This window comes from Ambystoma mexicanum, chromosome 5q (genome assembly GCF_040938575.1).
Source record: "Ambystoma mexicanum isolate Mex_15411 chromosome 5q, UKY_AmexF1_1, whole genome shotgun sequence".
NCBI classification, from domain to species: domain Eukaryota; kingdom Metazoa; phylum Chordata; class Amphibia; order Caudata; family Ambystomatidae; genus Ambystoma; species Ambystoma mexicanum.
Genome location: NC_090933.1, coordinates 820,938,614 through 820,952,842, shown reverse-complemented (window position 1 = coordinate 820,952,842; position 14,229 = coordinate 820,938,614). Strand labels below are relative to the sequence as shown.

Sequence of the window (14,229 nt, the reverse complement as noted above, 5' to 3'; positions counted from 1 at the left end):
CAGACAGAACGCTGGGGAGGGCTCTTGCAGTGGTGGAGCGGTTCGGTGGACTCTCGGGACTTAGACTTAACACTAATAAATCGGAAGTGTTCCCCCTTACAGGGGCCACGGATAAACCACGGGACCTGCATGGGTTACAGTGGTGCCCGACGCATGTTCTATACCTGGGAGCATGGATTGCTCGGAACGCTCAGCTATCTCGCGCTCTGAACTACACCCTGCTTGTGGACTCATTGTGTCTGAAACTGAAGCGCTGGGGGGCCCTCCCTGTATCCATGATGGGTAGGATTGCACTGGTGAAAATGATCATCCTTCCAAAGCTGTTTTACCTATTTAGCACGGTGCCGGTCTGGCCTGGGCGTGCTTTGTTCGCTAAAATGGCGGGTGCGTGCTCCTCATTTGTGTGGGATGGCCATCCGAGGGTGGGCTGGGGGACACTCACAAACGACTATATGGCCGGCGGCTTGATGGCCCCAGACTTTGAACTCTACTACCTGAGCGCGCAGGCACAACATGCGAACCAATGGGCGACGATGTTTATCAACCCTGCAGGCCCGGTTCCTAACCAACTGGAAAAAGAGGCCACACTAGCACTCCACCACATTACACGGTCTGGTGTTAAGCATTACAACTCTCTGAGACCATCCAAAGTGGTGATCACTGCGTGGTCCAGGATCGTTGAAATGTACAAAAGTGAAAGGATATATCACCCTAGTATGCCGCTCTGGGGTATGCCGCAGACTCCTTTTAATTTAGAGGGAGAGATGGCCCGCCACTGGTCTGCTAAGGGCATAACACAATGGGGGCAAATATTTATGGACGGGCAGTTCATTCGATGGGAGGACATCAGGGAGGAGGTGGGTAACACACCTACGGCTAGGCGACAATACACTGGTCTGCGGGCAGCTACACAGAATATATGGCCAACCTTCCCCGATGAACCCCCAATCAACCTGGGTCTGGGATACATGTTTATGGGGGGACGCCAAAAAATATCAGCTTCCATACTGTATAAGACCATACTCCACACACGCCCACAAGAACAGCGCACGGCTAGGGCCAAATGGGAACAGGACCTTGGGGAGGAGATTGGGGAAGAGGAGTGGTCTCAATACTGTGCACTTGTGAAACAGATATCCTGCAATTCTAAATACAGGCTAATCCACTATAAAATTCTTCAGAGAACACACAACACTCCAGTGAAACTCAAGCGCATATACCCAACCATGACAGGAGAATGCCCGAGATGCCATGCGGACAATGCAGGCATTTATCATATGCTTTGGGAGTGTACTACACTGAGGGGATACTGGGAAGCTGTATGTCAGACGATAGACGAGATGGCTGACCACCCGCTAGAGTGGACTCCACGGTTATGCCTGTTGGGATCAATTGAAAAAATAAGTCCGATGTGGCGGAGGTTACTGAATGTAAGCCTGCTCCTCGCCAAGAGGGCGATCCTCCTTAGATGGAAGAGTGCGCACTCCCCTACTAAAGCTGACTGGGAAAGGGACATGGCATGGGCAAACGACATGGAGGAACTGTATATCGACACTGTGCTCCCAGCCTCGCGCCCGAAAAACATTTGGGGCAGGTACAAACAGTATCTGGCCGAAAAGAGCGGACTTGAACAGCTTGATACTGTAATGTGATTAGTATTGTAAAATGTAATGTCTATAATTATGATGTCTCTGTAACCAGGTGAACGTTGTGACCAAGTGCAATAAAAATAAAAGTTTAAAAAAAAAAAGAAAAGAGCCTCCCCTGAAGCACCCGGGCCGAGACCCAGTAATTTCCTCAGTACACCATCCAGAAGCGCACAATTCATACGTCCCCATATTTTGCAACTATACAGAACTGCAGAATAGAGTTTGGCCTCCATCATCTGAATACACTAATCAAGAAGGCGGCTGCCAAACTTATAATAGAAACTCGCCAAGCCACCCAAGCCTGTATTTAACCTTTTTTCCATCATGTTAAGATGTGGGGCCAGGAGCAGTTACTTGAGAACAATTGTTGGCACTTGTTAATGGTTGTTCACTCCCAATATTCAGAAAAGGCCCAATACTTTCCTATGGGCTAATGTTTTTCAGTGGACAAAGGTACTGGTAATAAACGCCAGTATTTAAATGTTTCCAAAGCTGGCCAAGCAGTCTCCAGACACCAATGTTTCTCAGTGGCCCAGTGATTTCCTGTGTGCCGGAGTGTCCACGGGCAACCTCCACTCAAGGGTTTCAGCTACTTTTGTCAGAATTCCAGCTGTTTCTAGAACACTCCTTGTCTGTGGTTACCAGGAGAAAACCTCTGGTGGTCTCTGAAGTCCCAGGGTGGTTTCCGTAGATGGACAGCAACTTCTGTTGCTAATGAAAGTTCAAGAACCATGGAAGGAATGGTCACAAAGAAATTAAATAATGCAACAAAGATGTCTGCAGTTCCTCGAGTGAGGTTGGACCACTCCCGCCCAGAAGAACAGCAGTCCAAAAACTGGAGTCTGGGCGTTGATTGGTCACACAACAGCAGCAGGTAGGCAGATGTGCCTCTTGATTTGCCAACATTTAGTTTTTCACTGTTTCTTGCCTTTGTCTTGATGTTGCTGTATTCTTATATTCATGAGCATGTGAATCCATGCCAGACCCCATGCTGAAGAAGGAACAAGTTACTTACCTGTAACTGTTGTTCTCCAGCATGGGTCTGGCATGGATTCACATGCGAACCCGACCTCCTACCCCTCTGCGGCTCTTCACTTGGTCATACTGCCACTTTTAGGCAGTACTTGAGGGGCCGTAATCCGCAGAGGGTTAATCTTCTGTGCACGGCACCAGACAGAGAACCTCTTCAACTTATGTCCGTAGCACTTGAGAGTTAAGGACGCCCTGGCCTTTGCAAGAACCTCTCTGCAGTCTGCCGGGATATCGTACCCTCCAAACTCTAGTCCTGCTCCAGGCCTGCAAGTTCAGTGACTCTGGGTCGTGATGAAGGATGGTGCCTCCTTCTCTGGAAAGAAGATCAGCGTCCGTCGGCAGCTTGACCGGTAGGGACGCCGACAAGTCCAGAAGGTCCGGGAACCAGATCTGCCTCTGCCACGCTGGTGTGAGGAGGATCATCCTGCACCGGGACCTCTTGAGCTGGTTGATGAGTGGGAGCAGCAACGGCAACGGAGGGAACGCATATAGGAACAGGCCGACCCAGGGGAACGAGAAAGCATCGCCCATGCTCCTCGGTTGGGGAAACCTGCTGGCGAACCTCTGGCACTTGGAGTTTGTCGCCGTCGCAAACAGGTCGATCTGGGGTTTTCCCCATCGCTGAAAGAGTTGGTCCACTTGATCCTGGCGTAGTTCCCAGTCGTGGCACGAGCGCAGCTCTCTGCTGAGTGAGTCGGCGATGGTGTTTTTTATCCCTGCCAGATAAAACGGCACCAGAAACATCCCTTGAGCAACGGTCCAATGCCAAAGATCCTGGGCTTCCTTGGATAGGGCCGGGGATCTGGTTCCGCCCTGCTTCCGGATGTAGAACATCGTGGTGGTGTTGTCAGTGAAGATCCTCACCACCTTGACCTTGAGGGACGGGAGAAAGGACCTAAAGGCCCAGAACACTGCCCGGAGCTCCAGGATGTTGATGTGGAGCGGCTTCTCCTCCGGGAGCCAAAGGCCTCTCGCGTGAAGATCTCTGGTGTGCGCTCCCCACCCCTCCAGGGAGGCATCCGTCGTCACAGTCGCCTGGTGGGCCGGAGTCTGAAAGTCTGTCCCTGCCGCTAGATGAGCGCGAGTGCCCCACCACCGGATTGCTCGTCGGAAGGTCTCGTTGAGAGGGATCCTGTCCTCGAAGCAGCCCTTCCCTTGAATCCAGCGGGTGTCGAGGAACTCCTGTAGAGGGCGCATCCGAAGCCTGCACAGGCGCACGAGATAAATGCAAGAGGACATCATCCCGAGGAGGGACTTGATGGACCTCACTCTGGCCACGTCTGTGGCCAGCAGACGCTGCACCTTGCCTAGGATGGCCTTTGTCCTTTCCTCCGACGGTGAGGCCAGACGCGCCACTATATCGAGCTTGGCTCCCAGAAACAGTGTGACTTGAGAGGGGACCAGGTGGGACTTGGGGAAGTTGATGGAGAACACCAGGTCTGTGAGCAGCTGGACGGTCTTCGCTGTGTGCTCTACGGCGAGCTCCCTTGTCCTTGCGCGGATGAGCCAATCGTCCAAGTAGGGGTAGACGTGGATCCCCTGCAGGCGCAGCCGCGCTGCCACTGGAGCGAGGCACTTGGTGAAAACCCTGGGTGCCGACTTCAATCCGAACCGGAGGGCCTTGAACTGGTAGTGCCGCCCTTGGACCACGAACCTGAGGAACTTCCGGTGTCCTTTTAGAATGGGAATGTGAAAGTATGCATCCTCCAAATCCAATGACAGGAAATCGCCCTCCTCCAGCTGTCCCAGCATGTGCTGGAGGGTGACCATCCGGTACTTCTGTGCCTTGATGTACTTGTTCAGTCGTCGCAGGTCCGGGATGGGTCGCCATCCTTCTGTCTTCTTTTTCACGAGGAAGTACCTTGAGCATACTCCGGATCCCCGGAGCCTCTTTGGGAAGAGCTCGATGGCACCTTTCTTGAGCATCGCCCTTACCTCCAACCGTAGTTGAGGACATGGTTTTCTTTCCTGGCCACGGGAGGAATGCAGAGGCACTTTTTTTAGAAATTCGAGGGCATGCCCCTGGGCCAGGGCGTCCAGCACCCAACGGTCGGTGGAGATGGACTCCCACATGCTGACGAACTTCGCCAGCCGGCCTCCCACCGGGATGCTTCGGTGGGGACGCCGACAAGTCCAGAAGGTCCGGGAACCAGATCTGCCTCTGCCACGCTGGTGTGACGAGGATCATCCTGCACCGGGACCTCTTGAGCTGGTTGATGAGTGGGAGCAGCAACGGCAACGGAGGGAACGCATATAGGAACAGGCCGACCCAGGGGAACGAGAAAGCATCGCCCATGCTCCTCGGTTGGGGAAACCTGCTGGCGAACCTCTGGCACTTGGAGTTTGTCGCCGTCGCAAACAGGTCGATCTGGGGTTTTCCCCATCGCTGAAAGAGTTGGTCCACTTGATCCTGGCGTAGTTCCCAGTCGTGGCACGAGCGCAGCTCTCTGCTGAGTGAGTCGGCGATGGTGTTTTTTTATCCCTGCCAGATAAAACGGCACCAGAAACATCCCTTGAGCAACGGTCCAATGCCAAAGATCCTGGGCTTCCCTGGATAGGGCCGGGGATCTGGTTCCGCCCTGCTTCCGGATGTAGAACATCGTGGTGGTGTTGTCAGTGAAGATCCTCACCACCTTGACCTTGAGGGACGGGAGAAAGGACCTAAAGGCCCAGAACACTGCCCGGAGCTCCAGGATGTTGATGTGGAGCGGCTTCTCCTCCGGGAGCCAAAGGCCTCTCGCGTGAAGATCTCTGGTGTGCGCTCCCCACCCCTCCAGGGAGGCATCCGTCGTCACAGTCGCCTGGTGGGCCGGGGTCTGAAAGTCTGTCCCTGCCGCTAGATGAGCGCGGGTGCCCCACCACCGGATTGCTCGTCGGAAGGTCTCGTTGAGAGGGATCCTGTCCTCGAAGCAGCCCTTCGCTTGAATCCAGCGGGTGTCGAGGAACTCCTGTAGAGGGCGCATCCGAAGCCTGCACAGGCGCACGAGATAAATGCAAGAGGACATCATCCCGAGGAGGGACTTGATGGACCTCACTCTGGCCACGTCTGTGGCCAGCAGACGCTGCACCTTGCCTAGGATGGCCTTTGTCCTTTCCTCCGACGGTGAGGCCAGACGCGCCACTGTATCGAGCTTGGCTCCCAGAAACAGTGTGACTTGAGAGGGGACCAGGTGGGACTTGGGGAAGTTGATGGAGAACACCAGGTCTGTGAGCAGCTGGACGGTCTTCGCTGTGTGCTCTATGGCGAGCTCCCTTGTCCTTGCGCGGATGAGCCAATCGTCCAAGTAGGGGTAGACGTGGATCCCCTGCAGGCGCAGCCGCGCTGCCACTGGAGCGAGGCACTTGGTGAAAACCCTGGGTGCCGACTTCAATCCGAACCGGAGGGCCTTGAACTGGTAGTGCCGCCCTTGGACCACGAACCTGAGGAAGTTCCGGTGTCCTTTTAGAATGGGAATGTGAAAGTATGCATCCTCCAAATCCAATGACAGGAAATCGCCCTCCTCCAGCTGTCCCAGCATGTGCTGGAGGGTGACCATCCGGTACTTCTGTGCCTTGATGTACTTGTTAAGTCGTCGCAGGTCCGGGATGGGTCGCCATCCTCCTGTCTTCTTTTTCACGAGGAAGTACCTTGAGTATACTCCGGATCCCCGGAGCCTCTTTGGGAAGAGCTCGATGGCACCTTTCTTGAGCATCGCCCTTACCTCCAACAGTAGTTGAGGGACATGGTTTTCTTTCCTGGCCACGGGAGGAATGCAGAGGTACTTTTTTAGAAATTCGAGGGCATGCCCCTGGGCCAGGGCGTCCAGCACCCAACGGTCGGTGGAGATGGACTCCCACATGCTGACGAACTTCGCCAGCCGGCCTCCCACCGGGGTGCTTCGGTGGGGGCCCGACGCCACGGTCGGTTCAATCTTGCTTGGAGGACGCCTTGCCGCCTTGGCCTCCCTGGCGATGACGGCGGGATTCACCCGACTTGCCTCGTCCTCTATAGGCTTCCTGCGACGAGGAGCGGGCCGCTTTGCGGTACATAGAGGAGCCACCGCCGAATCCCTTGGAGGCACCCTGCTTGCCTCCGGAGCTCCGAAAGGATGGCCTTTGTTGCTGGAGAACTCCTAGGGCCTTAGCTGTCTCCGTGTCTGCCTTGATGGCTTGGAGGGACTCATCCACTGTTTTCCCAAATAGGTTATTCCCGTCGAACGGCATGTCCAAAACCTTGGCTTGTACGTCCTGGCGGAAATCCGTCGCTTTGAGCCACTCTCGTAGTCTGAGGCAAATGCTGTTGCCTAGCTCGCGGAGACCGGTGTCGGCAACATCTGTTGCCACCGTTATGGCGTGGTCCGAAGCCACCTCACTTTCCTGCAAGATCTCCAGGGCCTCAGCCCTCTTGTCGTCCGGTAGGAAGTCCAACAGGGGGGCGATCTTGTACCATAACTCCCTGTCGTAGCGGGCCACGATCGCGAGGGCATTGGCCGCCTTAATCTTTGTAACTCGTCGTCCCATTGCATCCAGCTTCTTTCCTTTGCCGTCTGGCGGGGAAGTTGACGTTGAGGCCGATGCCCCCCCGCTTTCTTCTTGGCCACCGCTGAGACGACCGAGTCAGGGGTCGGTTGAGCCCTAAGGCACAAAGGGGCCGCATCGGGGACCCGGTACTTCTTCTCGTACCGATCCCTCTTGGCAGGCGTCGTAGACGGGTTCTTGAGAAGGGTGAGACCCTCGTCCCATATGTCATCCAACAGAGGCACGGCGAGGACTGTCTTCCTCTTGGCCTTGCGCCGTTGGTAAAGGAAACCTTCCTTCTTCTTCTCTTCGGGGCAGAGCTGAAAAAGCTCAGATGCCCTGGCGATCATAGCGTGGAAAGACACAATCTCATTGGGTGGGGAGGCCCGGGCTGGAGGCGATGGGAGCTCGGTCCCGTCGTCACCGCCATCGTCATCCATACCCGGCGTGTCCGTGTCCATTCCCGTGTCATCCCCAGGTACGGGGGACGTGGGCAAAGGCTGAGCAGGCCGCGAGGTCTGAAAAGGTGGGGCTGAATGGGTCCGTCTTCTCTTGTTTGGGGGACTTCCCGACGTGCCTGGCTCTGGCTCCTCCGTCGGGCCTGGTTCCGGCTCCTCTGTCGGTGGTAGGGGCAATCTCGTCCTTATCTCCGAACATAAGGATTGTATTGCCAACAAAATGGCCGCCAAGTTGTCCTGCGGCTCCGGAAGCGACAGTTGACTAGGAACCTCGCCGGCGCTCTCGTCATCCTCTTCGTCGGGATCCCTCCCGTGGGACCGGGCCTCTTCGATGCTCTCGTCGAGGCCCTCCAAGACTTCAACCAGTTCCTCCTCGGAGGCTGTGTCCGTGTCCACAATGGCCACCGGCTCCCCCCCTCTTTTTCCGCCGGGGTCTTCACAGGGGTCTTCTCGATGGGCCTGAAAGAGGCTTCCCTCCACGGTGGCAGGGAAACTCTGGGACCCGAGGTCGCCTCCACTGGTGTAGCCTCCCCAGGATGCGCCAGGGCCGCTGCGACTTCCTCGATATAGGCCTTAGCCGGGTGAATCAAGGCTTTCACCACCTTCTGCGGGCCTGTGGCCTTCACCTTGGGGGGAGGGTCACCGCCTCGGTCCCCCTCGGCTGGATCCTTAAAGACCGACCGGGGCCTCTCCAGAAGCTTCGCCGGGTTCTCGGCTTTCCTCTTCCCTGAGCCAGAGCGTTGGCTCGTGGTTGATGGTGCTGGAGAGGATGCGCCCTGACTGGCAGCCGAGGAGCCCGACCGTTCGGCGCTCCCGGTTCCCGCGGTGCTTTTCCTTCTGTTGGGCCCCCGTCGCCGGGGCGCCCTCGCAGGACTTAGAAGACCGCTCAGACTTCTTCTTCTGCTTCTCACCTGACGGGCTCTTTCCTTCCAGCCAGTTGGAGAGACGAAGATGTTGATCCTTGATGGTCCGTTCCGACATGTTTCCGCAAAACGCACAGTCCTTCTCCACGTGCGTTTTGTCCTCATGAAGGCAGTAGAGGCACTTTGAATGTTCGTCCTCTTTGAACACATTCTGCAGCTGGCATCCAGGGCAAACCCTGAACAGCTTTCAGGGAGTCGAGCTTCCTTTCTCCTGGGCCATGTCCGGGGTAGGCCACAGAAACTTCTGGACTCCTCCAAGAAGCGTAACTCGATGAAAACTTCACCCTTGAGGGGCATAGAAAAATCCGAAACGGGTCCCCGTTGATCGGATGTAGACACGGTGGTGCTTGAAGCTCTATTTGACCGAAAAATTAGAAAATCTCTTTGAAAAGCACAAAAACGCAGCAAAAAGCTCGAGAGCTAAACACGAGGACTCCCAACACTTGAGCGTGCGGTAAAAATCTGAAGATGGCTGCCAGGGGAGGGGCTTAGGCAGAGGGCAGTCATTGGCTGGGGGCAGTATGACCCAGAGATCAGTGATTGGTTACTACTAAGAAAGACAGATCAGAAACGAAACTGATACTGATTTTTTTTTTACCGAGGATTCCCGGCCTGACGACGGGGAATATTCATGAGCATGTGAATCCATGCCAGACCCCATGCTGGAGAAGTCTGACCTTTTTTGTTTTTGTTTTTCATTTTTCCGCAGATATATATGTATATATATATGTGAGGGAAGACCCCCCACAACCTTACCCCTATACATTTTTATTAACTTTACCCCCCACATATATATCTACGGAAAAATGGGGGTCGGACTTTTGGGGGTCAGACTTTTTGCCCTCAGTAATTTTGTCCTATTCCGTATTCGTCTAATGTGCCATAAAGTGCATCACATGCCACTATATTTGAGGGAACACATAAGTCCCCCTCTAAAGAGGTCCTTACCTCTCACCAGGTTTTGACCAATGTTGATCTTGCATGCTTAAACATGCACCATTTCCATTCCTTGAGGGAGGGCGAGAGCGGAGATGGAAAAGAAACAACTTTTAAACACCATGCAAAATAGTTTTAAGTCTTCTAAGTTTTAAAATATGTTCCTGACTGCGGGCTCCCAAAAATCACATTTTTATGAAGATGAAGTGAAATGTAATTAATTTGCAAATGTTTTCATTGACAACAAAAGGTTGGGGGATCCCTGTCTTAAACAATGATATCAGGGTTGAATATAGGGTTTATGGCCTTTGCATCGAATGCCATTGCATCTAATGCCATTCCATCTAAATTTTTCCATCTAAAATATTTCCATCTAATGCATTTTTTGTTCTTTTTTTTTGTTCCCCCCCCCCCCAAACCGCCGTTTTTTACCCTTTAAAATGCACCTGAACAAAAATTAACCCTTTACCCCCATAAAATATGCATTAGATGGACATTTTCTATATGGAAACATTTAGATGGAATGGCATTAGATGCAATGGCCAGATACAGAATAATAGTGCTTCATGCCTGAATCCTCATACGTTTAACCACTGTAATATTTATGGGTCAGTACAACATGCACTGAATATTTAGCTCACACGTGTTTTACCATCATAATCATACAAACTCTAATCATGAATATTCAAAGCTTTCAGTGCATAGACTCAGACAACGAAGGTTCAAAGTATCAGTAGCTCTACAAGGGAATTCTAAATCATATGTGGGACTGAGGCTCGACAGAGCGGACTCTGCCCTTTGTCTTGAGCTGAGAGATGCATTATCATTAATGTGGGTAATACCAGATATTGTTACAGTGTTAGCGGTGGGAAGAACTGGCGTGAGGCACTATATAAAATAATGATGTTAATATGATGAGGCAATATGATCGAAGTAACAGGACCTATGAGGCTGAGGCATCCGTATGATGAATTAACAAACAACAACCCACATTAGATGGCAATTCGGAGACATTTCAGACTGTACTTGTCATATGACAGCAGCACCTAACATGATAGTCTGTACCTTGCATATGGTGAGTTTACCAGACATAGGAATTATTTGCTGCCCATAGATAGCATTCATATGGCCTTTGGGGCTGCGCTGGCATGCAGTGGCGGATCTTGGGCATGGGAGACCATACTTTTGCCTGTGTTGACTGTGCCAGAGTGTGGAAGGCAATGACTGGCATTGAATGGCATTTCCAAAGCTTGTGAGGATGCCCTTGAATTATTGTGGCAGCATCTCCTGTAAATATGAGGCTGCCCGCTAAAAATAGTGATGTAGCGGGGATACGAGAGATTAAGTGGCGTGGGATGGCAGCACCTGGACATGTAATGGTGTACCTTGCCTATTACAACATGCCTGGGATGTGAAGCTATAACAGGCATATGGCAGTGTCGGTGTCGGTGTGTGGTAGGTAGAATGTGCTTGTCATATAATGACAACACCTGGGAATGTGAGCATATCATGACTAAAACAATTGTTCCTATGAGGCTGTGCTGGCATAAAATGTCAGCACCCCTGGCCTATTCTGCCGTGTGTACCCCATGATATCCTGAACCAAGCCATGAGACATATCAGGGATGCATGCTTGTTAAAATATGGTTGGTAACTTAAATAGACTTTTGTCTGCTTTATTGACTATTTTTTAATGTATTGACCATAAGCTTATTTAAGGCAGTTTTAACATTCCCAAAGGCATTTCCGGGCGGGTGTGATGTCATGAGGGTCAAAGGTCACACGGCATCACTTACTACAACATCATCGGGTGTATGAAGTCCCTTCAGCTACCCCTGTCGTGTTGGTAAACTGACATCCCTATTTTTGCGAGGTGGCTTGTTTTTGAGTCACTACTACTCTGTATGATCTGCAATATGCAACCATTTTCTTATCCACTAGCGCCCAGATACCCCTGGGTCAGGTGCGCTATATAAGTAAAATAAACAAACAAACAAACAAACAAACTACTGCAGTTTATTTCTGGGAGCAAGTGGTTCTTGAATTGCAGTCAGGATATTGCTGGGGCTCTTGGGCCCTGGGTTAAATGTTTTTCATACAGATTGGAAAATGTTCACGCCATGCTCCTGAAACAGGTTTATGCAGAACAACTCACAGCAAGCAGCTCACCCTCAAAGAGCCCGTGAAAGTACAGCACTTGAGGGTGGTTTCTCACTCCCTCTTTCCTATTACCTCTCTCCCACTGTCTGTCCTCACAATCGCCTTTTCACACAGGCAATATGTGACTCTGTCACTTCTGACACGCTATCTCTGGGGTTTGCAAGGGTGCCAACAAAGAACACTACCTGATCATTCTGGCCCCCATACTTCAAGGGTTGCCCAAGCACATCTTGGAGCCATCATGCTATCATGCTCTCACTAATTCTAACACTGTCTCCAGCTGAAAATTTTTTTTATCACAAGATGTCCAAAATCCCTTCTTTTCTAGATGAGCATTTGCTTCTGATCAATCACATATGATAACACAGGCACCCCCAAACACACACTCATTCTCTCTTTAACTCAAGCCCTTTGTATCCACCCAATTGGTCTGCCTCATTTGTCCCTACCCCCGTTGCTTCAGCCATCTGACCTTTACCGCTTTCTTTTCTCTCCACAGAATACGGTCTGGCCTGGCTACCCCTGGTGGGAGGGCACAATACACCAACTCCTCGGGCAAAGTATTTGTGGCATAAGACCACGACGGTTGTGACTGTTGCATTATAAAATACTATTAAAATAAACATAGCATGTATGGTACAACTGGGTTGGTCATATGAGTTACAGGGTTTTTTCAACACACTGAAGAGGTCTATTTTTAAATGAATTATACATGATATGGTCAAAAGTAGCAGGGATTTGAAACAGTACCTCAAACCACTGCTGTCCAGTTGCATTCAAGCTAAGCACACAGAGTGGATCGGATTTCGAGCTCACGTCACGATCCAAGAGATTGTTGCAAGAGACACTCAGCTCCACTTTGGTCATACACTGTGCTGCCATATTCTACCCTGTTGGAAATAATGAAATAGGAAAAAAAACATTTAAAATCCAAACACAAAATACCTTCACTTAATAGAACATGAGGTTTGCACCTTTCACCAGATGATCATTAACACTGGTTGCTTAGAGCAATTACATTTAGAAATGAAAATTGTTAAGGAGTTCAAAATCAACTGAAAATCCCTTCATAGAAACTTTGATTGAAGAAGGTACATAGTGAGTTCAGAAAAAGCTTTTTAAGGTCGAAGTCAATCTTCAAAAAACAAAATTAATTTGGCAATAACTCTTTATAAATGTGTTTCTTGGTCTTTCGTAACAGGACGCTCAATAAATACACAATCTCAAGCAGCCTTTTCGACTGTCCCTTCTGCCTCTGTTTATCTCTTCACTGTTTTAGGACTGGAAAAAGGATTATCCATCTTGAAAAGCATTTAGTGCCAACATCCAGTAATCCCCATTCAATGGGTATCCTCTCTCATCCCAATAACCCCTTTCTGACGTCTCCTCTCCTCACTCCAGAGTAAAATTTAGAATCACTAATGGCAGCTTCCATTTATATTCCAGGCCTGACCCCTTACCTGGCCCAAATATGTGACATTGTAGCTGGCCTTCTCCGAAGGTAATATCCAAGACAAAGTGATCATTCACGGGAGGGCCGGGAGGTTTGTGAGGTTTGGGATGCAGTTGGAGATTAAATGTAATGTTCATAATTTATGCATTATGCCAGGGCCATTGACCTCATCCCAATTCTCACTTTCTGAGGATATACGGTAAGGAACCCATGGTGGCAACAGTAAAGACAGTCACAAGTGATCACAGTTCAAATGTGTTTATTAAACTGAAAATGCAGGCTGCAAAAACTCCTATTCTAAACCTAAACCTAAAATGCAAGCAAGTGTCGACCATCAAATAAAAAATAAGGCAGTCTTTGTGGTGTTGTGTCAAAATAAAAGGGCCTATACTTAAACAATAGGCCCTGAGCATGGGGGGTAATACCCTGTCGTCTGGGGCACTACCTGAAGTGGTAATGCCCCCTTGCAAGGGGCCTATTGCTATTAGTACCACGGCCCATAAGACTGGGATACAAAAAGTATTTTTTTCTGTTCCGAAACGCCAAAAAAAAAAGAAAAGAAATGTAAAAGAAATGGCCACTCGGGAAGGGAAAACGAAGTCTGTTTGCAGGCTGGAGTGGTAATCCATCAAATGAAAGCGCTACCACCATTAATTACACAACATTGAAGTATTACGAGACTAAAAGTGTTACCACATGTCAACATGTAGACACTCATTGCAGCCCTGCAACAACACCCGCTTGGCGCAATAACAGAACTGGAGGAGGACACACTTTGCTATGAAAACATAAAAAGAGCTGAATACATCCACGATACCAAAACCACATGTTATTTGAGACTCTACAAGCAAACTACCTGTGGTCAGCATCGGTCCTTTGCGGTGACTTAAGCAACCCCAAAGGACCGGGGACCAGCAATTTCTCTTGGCCAGCAAGTTTTGGATGCCGAACTCTACTACAAACCATTGTTGTCGCTGTCACTGTGCCGAGTTGCCAGGTTCAGTACTTAGGCATTCCTGCATAGGGATGAAAGTCTCAGCCATTAGATGTGGTTGCTGTACCTCCTCCCCATTCCTGCTGTCGCCAGAGTAGTGCCAGGATTCCCTGATCCCCGCAGCTGT

General features: G+C 50.8%; 1 protein-coding gene across 2 annotated transcripts in view; it reads right to left on the bottom strand.

The window, feature by feature from the left end:
* The window catches only part of CPNE3 (copine 3), a 444,306-nt gene that overhangs the window by 300,123 nt on the left and 129,954 nt on the right, over window positions 1–14,229 (bottom strand). The window contains exon 2 of one of the 2 annotated variants that reach the window (XM_069621306.1): window positions 12,406–12,548. In XM_069621306.1, coding sequence (XP_069477407.1) covers window positions 12,406–12,537 — 132 coding nt within the window. In that variant the 5' untranslated portion in view covers window positions 12,538–12,548. The remainder of the gene's footprint in view (window positions 1–12,405; window positions 12,549–14,229) is intronic. The other variant, XM_069621305.1, reaches the window with a different exon arrangement.